The following is a 14103-nucleotide window of genomic DNA, read 5'->3' as shown; positions in this document are numbered from 1 at the left end:
TCTTCCCCCCTCCCTCACATTCTCTCTCTCTCTCTTTCTCTCTCTCTCTCTCTCTCTCTCTCTCTCTCTCTCTCACACACACACACACACACACAGTAGTAAGGCCAAGCACACGCCTCTTCCTATTCCTTTGACCAGCCCATTCCTTATCAATCAACCCAAAGACTTCACAAGATGGAGTCCTTCCAAAGGTCCTGCCTTGCCCCTCTTGACATCAATAACTCTGCCTGAGAAATTCAAGTGCATGATGTCATTGCTTCTGGTCACATTCCTCGGTTACTTTATGATGACCATTTCTCTACTGTCCTTTCTTTGAGGCAGAGGCCCATAACCTCTCTTGGGGGGGGGGGGAGAGGGTCCTCTGATGTGGGGGCTGCTCTGTGCATTGTCTCTATTCTTAGGCTTCTTGTGGCATGCCCACACTTGAACCAAAATTGTCCCTGAAACCAGCAAATGTCCCCTAGAGTGACCGAAGCATCCTCACTGCTGAGAACTCTACTCCAAGACTCATACTTGAATGGATGCCAGAGGTTTGTGTTATACAAAGTGTTTTGTAGATTCAAATCTTGCTACAGAGTACGTCAAGACTGGATGTACAGTCCTTCCAAATGCATAAGGGACCACCTCAGAGTTCATCCTGCATTCAAGACAAGCTCCAGGGTAGGACTGCCGCTGGGAACTGTCTCTTAGGCCATGGATTCTAGCCTGCTGCAAGCTGGAGTCAAATGGGGAAGGATGCACACGTTTCCACCTATATCAGAATCTCTCCAGACCATCAAGCATCCCTGTTTTTTTTTTAAAACTCCTGTGTGGTTCTAACATGAGGTGAAGATAACTTGCTTATAGCTTTCAAACATTTTAGGATCCCAAACTTCTAAAGCAACCAGAAATTAAAGGCAATTTCGGTGGATGTATTCTTTAATAGCACATCCCTGGGAAGTCCCTCCTCAGTTTCATCTAGGAGAAGTACGGGGCGGGTAAAACCAGGAAACAAATGGAACTGGGCAGAGTAAGACTTTCACCCCCACTTGTCCACTGTGGAGGATCCCACTCGTAATTACCATTTCACTCCTGCAAAGATCAGTCCAGCATATAACTTGATGCTATGAAAACACTAGGACTCGAATCCTTTCTTTCTCTTTTTCTATCCCTTTCTTTCTGGCTAGAAATGAGGCTGCATCAAGACACCAGACTTACCTTCAAAAAATGCCCACGTCACCTTCTTTTTCCCAAATGATGAATCTTCGCCAGCTTTGAGGGAGATCACTGTAAGCACAAAGATACAAGATAACATGATACATGGCAGCTCACAGCCCTGACCCACACTGCAACCCCAAATGCTGCCCTACGGTACTGATGTCACTTAAATTTATAAAGTCCACATTGACAAAACCACCTTAAGTCCTCACAACCCAGATACCAAGGAGAAACATAATGGCTTCCACCAAAACCAAATAACCACTCCCTTTGTGAGTTTAGTATTCTCCGTGATCCAGTCCTGGGTATTTATTCCTAGACAGATGCACCTGGAATCCTGACTCGGCAGGGAGAGGCCCTGAGACCACTCGGTATGGAAGACACTCTTAAAGACAGCAGGCTCCTACTCTTGAGATTATTTCGCCTTCTTTTACTTGATGGTTGGTCAAAGGACTTACTCTGCGTTCAGTTGAACAAGTTGAGTTATAGTGTGTAAATCCTGGAATACCGGTCTAGGGAACTAAACAGACAACAACAAAACACACACATCAGAGGTTGAGCTGATTGTTGGACAGAACTTCCTGTGTCGACCGAAATGTTTCATGTGAGTGTTGTCTGCGTCAGCAGCTATTGGCTACATGGGGCTACTGAGCACTTAAAATGTGAATAGTCTGACCAAGACAGTGTGCCTTTAACCCCAGCACTCGGGAGGCAGAGGCAGGCAGGTCTCTGTGAATTCAAGGCTAGCCCGATCTGCACAGCTAGTTCTAGGACAGCCAGGGTTACACAGAGAAACCCTGTCTCAAAAAACAAAATATAGAATTGAATTAAATTTCGGTAATTTAGATTTAAATTGGCAATTGTGATCTGTGGCTACCAACTGAAGAGCTCTAGACAAGAAAATCAAGGACTTGACTTTTAGAAAGGCAGGTCAAATGCAGAAGGAATCAGCACGAGGGGCAAGCAATGAGACAGACAGGCTGCCCATTCATTTCGTTTTATTGTGACTCCTATATGTGTCTGAATTATTGTTGCTATAGATATCAATTCTTAATTTGCTACCCTTTTGTCTTTGGAACCTTTATTGGATATTAGCTTTTGAGGTGTCTTCCAGACAGCTGATCTCCTCTTCCTGTGTGTCCAACCTGTCAAAAAACATCTTTATTTTTTTCCTTTCATTTATGGCATCTTTCAGCTCAGGATTATCTGTCCAATTCTTCTTCACACACCCCGGTTCCAATGGATCTTCCAGTTTCTCATCTAACTTCCAAACCAAGCTAGTGATCAAAGCTAACAGCCGTGCCTGATAGGTCCCATAGCTAGTATGACCCACAGACGTGTTCTTCGCATCTGGTTTTGATTTTGACATTGTCTCAGTGTGCCTGAGAATTTTTCCAGAGGGAATGTCAGGCATGCTTAGGAAGAGCACAAAGTCTCTAGAGAAAGAAGTCTTCCATTTCCTGAGAGTGTGGTGAAGATTAACGTTTGCCTTATCCATTCAGGGACTGAACTACTTAGGAACTATATTTTTTCAGTCTGGCCGTTTCTTGCTTTGGGTTTAGTCCCTTGGGGTTCCACAGCAGGAAGCCTGGACTGTTTGTCACAGTCGACACAGGTTTCACACCACGTTCAGGAATACCCCAAACTCATTTGCCTTCAAACCATACTCAAAGTCACTTTCTCTGTCGCTCCTGTCGAGCAGCTGCAGACAAACTTCCAGAAGGCTTACGTGTCTGGTGACTGGACTCCTTCACTGTTCGTCTTTGCAATCTCCTACCCTGTCTAAGAACAAGTGTGAGAACTGATGTGTATAAGCTCGTAAGTAGCTATGTTTGCGGCTGAAGAAATGACTCAGTGGTTAAGAGCACTGCCTGTTCTTCCAGAGGAACCAGGCTTAATATCCAGCCCCATGTGGAGGTACGCAACATTCTAGAGTTCCAGTTTCAAGGGATCTAATACCCTCTTCTGGCCTGTGTGGGAATCAGCTACACACACTGCACATAGACCTTACTTACAGACAAAATACTCACATACATAAAATTAAAATTAAGAAAGCAAATGTACAGTTGGGGAACGCACAGAGTTGCTGTTCACAAGGCAAAAATTCAGAGATTTCTCTCCCCTCCCATAAGGAAACTTGTGTCACTCTCATGACCTTTTCCTGGAAGTTGGCAAGTAGTGTATGTGTGTGAGCTTGAGCATTGTGTGTTTGCATGCATATGTGTGCACATGCACGTGCTCATGAGTATGCACGTGTGTGTGACTCTCTCTCTCTCTCTCTCTCTCTCTCTCTCTCTCTGTGTGTGTGTGTGTGTGTGTGTGTGTGTGTGTGTGTGTGTGTGTGTGTGTGACAGAAAGCAGCCTGGCACTCCCACAATGAGCTCTCATTGCATGCATACATGCTCTTTAGTGTGCGTGTTTATGTGTACATATGAAATATATTATCAAAACTCAACTTCCCCTTCCTGTTCAATCTTTCTTAATCTAGAACTCCTGTATTCTAATGACTGACAGAGGAACCAAGCGCCCAGAACTTAAAATTATAAGCATGTGATTCTTGCAGGCTGTGGTGGGGCATGAAGGGGCTAGTGCACTCTAAGTGAGGCAGCCATGTTGGAGAGGTGGGGAGCAGATTGGAGTGGAGGAAAGAGGCAGTAGGGAGGAATATGTAGGGGAGACTTGAGCTTGGGGCTCAAGGTCCAAAGAAGTCTGATGTGCTGTCTCCTCTACAAGTTATCCGTGTAGTTTGTCCCCTTAAACCATCCATCCGTTTCCTGGACTACACTGAGTAGTTTTTACTTCAATCTTCATCTACCAAGCCTGGGAAAGAATGTTCCACGAAATCCTGAAGAAGGCAGCACAGAGTGGATGTTAAACACCCTCTGAGTAGCTTAGCTTTAAAAGGTGAAATGTGCACATCACGGTCCAGGGACCACCACTCCAGTGTTGTCCAGGAGTTGGCAGCATCAGTATTACCTAGCAGTTTGTCACAAGTGCAGAGCTACTGTCCCTATCCCAGGTCTACAGCCCCTGAGTCAACTGAGAGCCTAGTGAGTCCTGTGCAAAACACGAAGCAGGAGCTGAAGAAGGCAGAAGAATCAACACACTACCTGCCATGCAAGCATGGGACCCGAGTTTTGATCTCCAGTACCTGTGTGAGAGCTAGGAATACTTAGCGCTAGTACCCTGCTATCTGGAAATAGTAATAGACTGGTCCTGACCAAGTTATCATCTTTACACCCAGAGACTGATGCATCTCCCAGCCTTCTTCAGAAAAGCTTCAGTGGACAGTGCGTGATGGATTAGTACAGAGATCCACAACCGCTCGCACACAGAGAATAAGAGGCCATGTTGTACTCTATTCTCTATGGGACGTCTACAGCATATCTCTCCCCCAATGGCTCAGGGATTACTATAGAAGAGGGAACAGAGATCTGCAGCGGAACAGTATTTTCCAGATGGGGCAGGGCCACTGCACATAATAATTCACAGCAGCTGTGCATGTGTGCACAGGACCTATACAGGATCAAGCCAACCAAAATCCCAGGATGTGTCAGGTCTCACCAAGTCCCAGCTCTGTCTGAGAGGCTACTGGCAATTGGTGGCTGCTGGGGGAGGGGGAGTCGGTTTTCTTTAGGAGGTGGCCTGAGAGGCTATCCATAGCCCAGTAGAGGGCCCCGAGTTCACAGACCTCTAGCCAGCACTGAAAACTGTTCAAGACGAAGGTTGCATGGAGGTGATGGTAGGGACATACATAAGAAATGGAGGCAAGAGTACAGGGAGGATGGCTTAATCAAAATATTAAAACCACCTATGAAATTCTCAAAAAAAAATTAAAAAATGGGTAGGGAAAACATCTGGGCATCACAAAGCATGTGTGTAACCCTAGTGATGGAGTGGGGGGACATGGAGTCTTAGGGGACTCTGAAGCTCATTGACCAGTCAGTCTAGCTGAATCAAAGGTCTTCCAGTACAGTGACAGATTGGGTCGAAAACTAAAGGTGGAAAGCCATCAAGAGAAGACATCCATCATGGCCCTGTCCTCTCATGCGTATGCATATATGCACACATGCTAACGAGTATCAATCCATAAACACATACATGTGATGTTTTGAGAAGGAAATAAAGGGTGTGGTGAGCCTCTGTAAATTAGCTTTAAGTGCTCAACTGCTACTTGCTGGGTGTGAGAATCCAGGCAAGCCTGGTGTCTTAGTTTTTAAGTACCAGTGGCAGGGCAGGGAAGGGCTACATGGGTTAGAGTGTACAGAGTGCTTCCAATCATGTCCCTGTGTCCAAATGTGTCTGAGATGTCATCCACACCTCTACCCACAGGCAGTCTGCCCCTTAAGAGCAGTTTTATTGACTGCTACGATTCCCATCCACACCTAGAAGGGATCTTTGCTCCAGAGTCATTTACATGGAGTGATGGCCAGTTGTCCAAATGGCCAAAATGAAAGGGTTCTCCATCCCTCTGCCTAGCCCTCCAACTGGACTAGGTTGCCATGACCTTTAGCCAGAGCAGGTACCCAGCAACCACTCCCATACATCTTCCAGGGAAAGAACCCGTGGCTCTGATTTAATTCAAGTTTGGGTCCCTCTGCCTCATGCCTGCTGACAGTTAACTAATTCCAATCCTACTTAATACAGCATGGTGACCCACCACAAGAAATCTCATAAACGGGGATTCCCAACCTGTGGGGACTCTCACCTGCCTTTCCAGTTCAGACAGTTCATGGGAAAGTGCAGCCATGATTGCTTGGCTGGAAGATTAGCAACATTTATCTGCTCCCACAAGAAAGATTAAAAAAAAAAAAAAAAAAAAAAAGACTATACAGTGTCCCTGCCAGGGCTTCAGGAATTCCCCAAAGTTCTGCTGTAACTATCTTATTTCAGCTGCTAATCCTGTGCTATCTCAAGTGAATTTGACACAATGTCAAGCTATGTGTCTGAGAACACAGACTATAAGGAAACCCAGATGTCTGATGCGGCCTGTCCACAGCAAGGGCTTTGTAGTGGAGCAGCCATGGCTCTGGTCCCTGCATTGATGCACCTCCCCCTGTGGCACATGTACAAGGCCGAGATAAACTGACCTTGGCCAATCTGTCCTGTAGGCACAGAGTGAAAGAGGCCTCTCTGGGGTGAAATGTGGGAAAGAGAGTACCAATACTTCTAGAAAGCATTTAGCTGGAAGCTGGCTATAGCTCGGTCAGGAGTCAAGTCCATCTCAGTATGTGTGAAACCCTGGGTTTGATTTCTACCACCACAAAACACAAGGACCAAAAGAAAATGTGACATATTCTCCAACCACAGATTATTCACTTTGGCCCAAGACATTCTGAAAGAAGATGCACATTTTTGCAAAATTCACTCCCAGTGAACTAGCTAGCTATCAGGAGACTTCAGGCTTTTTACCAAAAGCCAAGAAGTCTGTGTATTTTGGCTATCGGTCTCCTTCCCTTATAAACCAGCTGTACAGTCAGACAGTAGGGGAGGGAACAGCAAACAGCCCTCCTGTCCAAATTGCTGTAATTTCTGGAACCTGAGAGCTCTTGTGGGTTGTTCTGTAGACAGAAGCTGGGGCTGCATGAGGGGGCAGAGGCTACCCATGCCTCGGGAAGGGCTCCTCACTTAAGGCTCCTGCAAGGGAACAGGTATCACCGTCCCCCACCCCGCCCACTGTAATTATTTATGCACTACCTTCTCTTCCATCCTGCCTGCATCCAGGAAAGTCAGGTGTAGGACCCAACCTCCAGTTGGTACAGAATTTAGGGTCTACATGGAGAGAGGGCGAGACGGGGACCATTACTAAACAGAGAGCCAGATGGACGCTTTCTCTGTGCCTATTGGTCAAGGGTTCTAAGATCAAAGCAGAGGAGAGGAATAAAGATTGTTCCTACCCCAGTCAACTCCTGACTGCTGACTGATGCTGGAACCTGGCACCAGTAGACAGGTCCTGTGTGTCTTCTCAAGGAGGAAGTGGCCCAGACAACAAAGCTGCCAGCTATTCTAGACCCTCCCCAGGAGAGCAGAATAGGAAGAAATCTACTAAGTTGTAAGGTGTACCACACTGCTGCCTCTCTGGGAGATGCTAGCTGAAAGTGGCCACAGGATTAAAAGAAAGAAAGAAAGAAAGAAAGAAGGAAAAGAAAAAGAAAAAGAAAAAGAAAAAGAAAAAGAAAAAGAAAAAGAAAAAAGAAAAAGAAAGAAAAAAAGAAAAAGGTTGCAGCCCAGAGGACTCAGTCAAACCAATTTTGTCTAGAAGGAGCAGAAATTAGGTTTCAAAGAAAGAACCTCACATCCTTTGATGGGTTGTAGGGATCCCACCCTTATATAGGGGAATTAATGGCCTTGGATCCTAACTTGAAAAGAAAGCCCCAGAAATATCAGTGGGGAAGATGTGTTTCTGCAGTGACTAAGTTCACATGAGACCCTGTGCTAATGCCCTCAGCACAGGGAGAGACTTCCAGGCTTTCCGAATCCTTCAAGGACACCAACAACAGCTGGACTGGCTGATCTGAGATCTCTGTCTGTATCAGAGATGGTTTCACATTTCATTTTGTCCAGAAACCTCACCCGTGCCCTCTTTCTTTAACAAAGAACTCAACTATTAAAGAAGTTTCAAAGACATATATATGTAGTTCACATCCAAGGACCAAGAGCATGACCAAAGTTGACTCTGAGTGGGGGAGACCCACCACAGCCTCTCTGCCTTTGCTGCTTGGCCAACATGGCTAAAGCATTCTGTGCAGGGCATGTTGATCTCAGCAGAAGCTGCCTAGTGCCCGGTGGGCAACACTGGGAACCATTTAACAAGCAGATCAATCAACTAACTAGTCCTTGTCCAAATGAAGGTTCTCTGGCAGTGCCCCTGAGCTCCTGGGGATGAGTGAGGGGAGGGAGAATTTGCCTGAGTAGGGGACACCTCTCAGAAGGGACAGAGGGTCCAGCTCCCAGGACCCCACATGGAGGATCCCTTGAGATTTTGGAGCTTTCAGACTTGTCCTCCTGTCCAGCCCAGGGCGGGATTTAGAACTCAAGAACAATCTAGACAGCGCCTCCTTGGTGCACACTAGGGAGAGCTGAGTAACAGTGCCCAGGAGTGAGCCTGTCACAATGGTATGTCCCCAAGGATCCCAAAATTCTCGGAACACTTGTCACCACGGGAAATCTGCACAGAAGAATGTTAACTCCATTTACAAAGGCAAACAGAGTCCAAATTTTTAAAGGATCCATTTGTCCAGAAACCTCTCCCTACTCTGAGCACCTCAGCCAACTCCTGACTGCTGGCTGATTGGTCATTGTCTTGGGACCTGGCACTGGTAGACAGGCCCTGTGTGTCTTCTCATGGAGGCAGTGGCCCAGACAACAAAGCCAGTGCCCTCGATTTCTTTAACAAAGAATTCAATTATTAGAGAAGCTTTAAAAGACAGATGTAGGTCACATCCAAGGACCAAGAACATGACAAAGGTTGACCCTTGAGCTGGGGAAACTCACCTCAGCTTGTCTGTCTCCCGTTCCTGAAATGGACTCCCTGTCCCTTTATAACTGGAGTTAACTCTCCACTCCTTAGATACCTCAAGACCACTTGCAGTTGGTGAAGAATTACAGGCAGCTAGGGGAAAGTATAGGAAGAGGTGGCCTGAACCTCAGATAAGAACCTTAGATAATGGCCCTCTCCAACCCTTCTGCTGAGAAAACACAACAGGCCGGATGTTAAGGATCTCCTATGGCAGTAACAGCTGCTCTGATTAAGACAGCAACGGCTGCCGTGCTATGCCGACAAGTGTTCCATAGTCTCTGAGACACTTGGGCTCTGGGAGCAACTTGCATCAGAGAAGCCTTCCTCTAGGACTACCCTGCATCCCAGCCTCCCACTCTCTGCCAATCATGCTGCCTTAGAACGCATCACTCCCTACAGAGTCTGTGCCGGGCATGACTGTCCCATGTATTATCTGCATCCATGTCTTGCTCCTTCGCTGGCTAGAATTCTTTTTGGTCCATTGGTCAAGGCAGATTAACTTCACGGGAGTGAAGTGGTTCTGGAAGTGTATCTCTGCAGTCCTTGGCTGGGGAAGGAGGATCCCTGGAGCACAGGAGTTAGAAACAAAGCTAGGCAATGTAGCAAGGTGGTGTCTCAGCAGAAAACAAGAGGAAAGAATGGATCAGTAAGTCTTTCTCTGGTGTGGTGTGGTGTGGTGTGGTGTGGTGTGGTGTGGTGTGGTGTGGTGTGCTATGGTGTGGTGTGGTGTGGTGTGGTGTAGTATGGTGTGAAATGGTGTGAAATGGTATGATGTGGTGTGATATGGTATGGTGTGGTATGCTACGACATAGTATGGTATGGTATGGTATGGCATGGTGGGGCATACATACTAGGGAAACAGGTTACTTGAAAAGAATTGAAAGCACAAACATGATATCATTACATGTTGGAAACTTTGGAAGAGGCCAGGGACAGGAGCCCCCCCCCCCCCCGTCCCACTCAAGCCCCTTTTCCTCTCTGAAGCTTCAGAAGCCATGGAGACTCAGCAGCACACCAGCCGCAGAGCTCGGCTCTGCATGGCTGGCTCTGGACTTGCACCCCATGGGGTTTATTTTATAGCCTTTCTACAGGAAAAGCGCAGGACTTCTTAAGCTGAGGATGATTCTTAGCTTCTGTCAAGAAGAGCAGACGTCTCAACCCTGCTCCCTGACATGGGAGCCTTGCTAATTTATATCCAGGAAGAACATTTGCCACCCTGCCTCCATTTCCTCTGACTTCAGTCTGCACACATCCATGTAAGAAAAACAGGTGATCAGGAAATAAGCAAATAAGGTGTCAACTGCCCCTTTGCTCCTAATTCAAAGTTAACAGGTTCACTGTCACTCCTTAATGAAGGACCAGATAACTCCCAAGGGGAAAACGTTAAAATGTAGCTGTGTTCTCACTATATATATCTGGATCTGCAAGTCGGAGGAGGAAGGAGGAACCCTAGACACAGAGACCTCTGTTCCTGCTCTGAGGCTGGCCTGTCACTTCCTTTCCCGTCTGCCTCTCCAAGATTCAGGTCAAAGGCAGCCTCTCTTGAGGCTGGGACAGAGCCACATAAGTCAGCAATGGCCCTCAGTGACCTCCCCAGGGTCTTTCTGACAACCAGCAACCAGCGAGCCTCAGCTTTGTCCAGTGTAAGCTGCTCTTGCCTTTTGCACGTAGGCTTAAGCAGAATTCTAGCAAACAAAGCAAACAAAACAAAGGACTAAAAGGAGATTAATGTCCCAGGGTGCCTGGCGGTGGCAAAGGAAGTCCCACGTTCCTCCAGGGAGCCAGCTACAGAACAGGAGGGTCAGCACTGACGCTCAAGACAAAGTTACTCACTCAGCTTCTTTCAGCATCAGCCTTTCTGTCCCCCTTTGCCATTTCGATGGGGAGAAGTTTACCCAAGAGTTTAAATCACTCACTCATCTTTTACATGTAAAATATGTCCTGGACCCTCTTTCTGGGTCCATACACTGAATCACGGGTGAGACATCAAAGCAGAATCTGGCAGGGTGCCAAAATCCCTGGGCAGACCACCCCCTTGGCCAGTCCCCTCTCCACTTTCTCATTACTGTCCTCCCTACTCTGCTGGCCCACCTGGCCAACTTGCACATCCTTGATTTTTTTTTTTTTTTTAAGTTTCTCTTCCTCTTCCTTAGGGCTGAGCTGCCTTCCATGCTGACATGGGTTCATTATGTCTGTTGAAGACCTCCTGTGGTTCAAGCAGCCTCCACAAAGTGAGCTCTCTCAGGTACCTCTCAGAACTGTACACTTGCCCCTGCCTTCCTCGCACGTCAAGGGCACCTGCTCTACAGCACCTCCTTTGCATGCTGTCTTCTCATGCTGTCTTCTCATCCTGGATAAGGTCAACAGGGATGCTGGCTGGCTGTCTACCTCATGCCTCTTTGAACACGGGGTTCCAAGGATAGCTTTATAAAGGAAAGCTGCCTCCGTGTTGGGGAGTTTACATTTTTTTAATCTATTGACATTTTTCAAGACTAGTGGTTGGTTTGTGGTCTGGTGCAATGAGGAATGCGTCTGAGTGTTGTTTAAATTACACTCTGGTGGTGAATGTGCTGCTTCTGGGTGTTTGGACCTGTTGACACCGTAAACACCACGATGTGCGCTTGCTTAATTAAGCAGTAGCGCTAAATGTTTAGTGACTCTCAGTCCTAATTATCTGTTCCAGGCCTCCAGAGAGAAGGGATTTAGTTAACTTCTTCCATTGAAACCGGAAGCATCCATTCCCTGTGGTATTAAGTCCAAATCTAATTATTAAGTCCCCTCTCACATTTTTGGGGTCAAATGCCCAGATGATAAATTATATTCTCATTTCATCCTTGCCCCCAAACTTTTTTCTTCTAAATCGTGCTCATGTGCTTTCTCTCTTTCACTCCCTCCCTTCCTCCCTCCCTTCCTCCTTCCCTTCCTCCCTCCCCTCTCTCTCCCTCTCCTGCCCACCCTCTCTCTATATGATGTGTCTGGGTGTGATACACTCCTGGGTTCACACGTCGGCACACACATGCACAGAGATCACGGGAAGGTCAGAGAAAGACCTGGGTTGCTGTCTCCCACTTTCCATCTTATTTAAGGTGGGGGTCCCTTGTTTGCCAAGATGCAAACCCAAGTAGTTACCAGAAAGCTTCCAGGGTTCCCCTGACTGCACTCTCCTCTCCCCAGAGATGCTCTGGGGTCAGAGGCATCCCAGTGGATGTGGTTCCCAGGTGAACTCTGGGAATGGAACTCAGGTTCTCACAATTGCCTGGCAAGCGCTTTGCACACTGAGTCAGCTTGCCCGGTCTGCCACCAAACTCTTATGGCAACAGCATTTTTCCGTTTGCTCCATCCACTTACCACATTGAACGCCGACTTATATAACCTTAAGTCAAACAACTGTCTGGCTTGTTCAACTATGCTGCTTGTGGTTAGAGTAAAACCCTGCTTAAACTGCCGGAGTCCGCAGGTTGCTGTTGTTCTGAGCATTTCACTATTGATGAAGGGGATTCCTTTTAAACGGGGGGGGGGGGGTAGGTATTTCGTCTCAAAATATTTGACTGCTTCTGATCCCACAGGATGGAGAGCTTGGCTGAAAAGACCTGTTCCTTCCACAAACTCCTGAGGTCCAAAGCCATTTTAGCCCTCACAGCTGAAGCCTAAAGTAGAAGGCAATGTCTCATATACACACACAGGCTGTCAGGATAAGCTCTGTAACCAGCCTATCTAGCTGGTGACTGCAGGATTGTGGTACCAGGACTGAGGGGAGGTCTCCTTTAGGTCAGAACCCCATGAACCCTCACCACTGCACACAGCTGAAGAAACAAGGCTTAGGGATCTCACTGTGGCCTGGAGCCACGTTAGCCAATCAAGCTATAGAATCAGCAGTTTCTGGGATAGACCTGGCCAGATCAATACCCTTAGATGAACAAGTCTAGGAACTTGTCGTGGAACACAACAAAGATAGGAGGAGTCACAGAGTGGGGAGACGCCCAAAGCTTGGAGAGAGCAGGCTGGTCAAACAAGCAAAGGGAGTTTCTTCACGGAGCAGTGAACAGAAGACCAGCACAGTGGGCATGGGGCAGAAGAAGAGGGAAGGAGCTCACTGGAGAGGCAGCTGTGACTCTGACAGCCCCACACAGCTGTTGGACACACAGCAGACAGCAGCTTGAGTTGCAAATTGCTATTTCTAGTGAACAGAAATGACCAGTCAATGCTGCATGGGGAGTGCAGATGGGTTTGATCAAGGGTTTTATATCTATAAGAGTGAAAGACCCAAGATACAATTTGCAAAACACATGAAACTCAAGAAGAAGGAAGACCAAAATGTGGATACTTTGCTTCTCCTTAGAATGGGGAACAAAATACCCATGGAGGGAGTTACAGAGACAAAGTCTGGAGCTGAGATGGAAGGAAAGACCATCCAGAGACTGCCCCACCCGGGGATCCATCCCATATACAACCACCAAACCCAGACGCTATTGCATATGCCAGCAAGATTTTGCTGATAGGACCCTAATATAGCTGTCTCTTGTGAGGTTATGCCAGTGCCTGGCAAATACAGAAGTTGATGCTCACAGTCATCTACTGGATGGAACACAGGGCCCCCAATGGAGAAGCTAGAGAAAGTACTCAAGGAGCTGAAGGGGTCTGCAACACTATAGGGGGGAACAATAATATGAACTAACCAGTACCCCTAGAGCCCATGTCTCTAGCTGCATATGTAGCAGAAGATGGTCTAGTTGGCCATCATTGGGAGGAGAGGCCCTTGGTCTTTCGAAGTTTATATGCCCCAGTACAGGGGAATGCCAGGGCCAGGAAGCAGGAGTAGATGGGTTGGTGAGCAAGGCAGGGGGGAGGGTACAGGGGACTTTCAGGATGTAAGTAATGTAATGTAAATGTATATGTAAATGAAGAAAATATCTAATAATTAAAAAAAGAAAAGAAAATTTTAAAAATAAAGTCCCTTAGAAAAACTATCAAAAAAAAAAAAAAAAAAGGAGTGAAAAATTATCATTATTTGACAAAGCAACCAGCCATAGACAGGTTTGATTCTCCCTAATCTGAAATGTTATCAGATTTCAAAGTTTTTCACATTTTCAGAATTAGAGATTCTCCAATAGCAAAGTACAAGCAAATATTCTCAAATCTGAACAAATCTAAAATCCACAACACTTCTGGTCCAAGAATTTTGGATGAATGATACACAGTTAACCATGTTTCTAACATGCATGAGAGATTTTGAACTCCTTAGAACAGTGGTTCTCAACTTCCCTAATGCTGTGACCCTTTAATACAGGTCCTCATGGTGTAGTGACCTCCAATCATAAAATTATTTGCATTGCTATTTCATAACTGTAATTTTATGAGTGGATATATATATATATATATATATATAT

At 46.5% G+C, this 14103-nt stretch overlaps 1 protein-coding gene across 1 annotated transcript in view; it reads right to left on the bottom strand.

Annotated features, from left to right (window-relative positions):
- Vstm4 (V-set and transmembrane domain containing 4) overlaps positions 1 to 14103 on the bottom strand; it is an 87657-nt gene that overhangs the window by 56080 nt on the left and 17474 nt on the right. The window contains exon 3 of the mRNA XM_021203560.1: positions 1198 to 1266. Within this exon, the coding sequence (XP_021059219.1) occupies positions 1198 to 1266 (69 nt within the window). The remainder of the gene's footprint in view (positions 1 to 1197; positions 1267 to 14103) is intronic.

Source organism: Mus pahari, chromosome 8 (genome assembly GCF_900095145.1).
Source record: "Mus pahari chromosome 8, PAHARI_EIJ_v1.1, whole genome shotgun sequence".
Lineage (NCBI taxonomy): Eukaryota > Metazoa > Chordata > Mammalia > Rodentia > Muridae > Mus > Mus pahari.
This window is presented reverse-complemented; position numbering and strand designations above follow the sequence as displayed.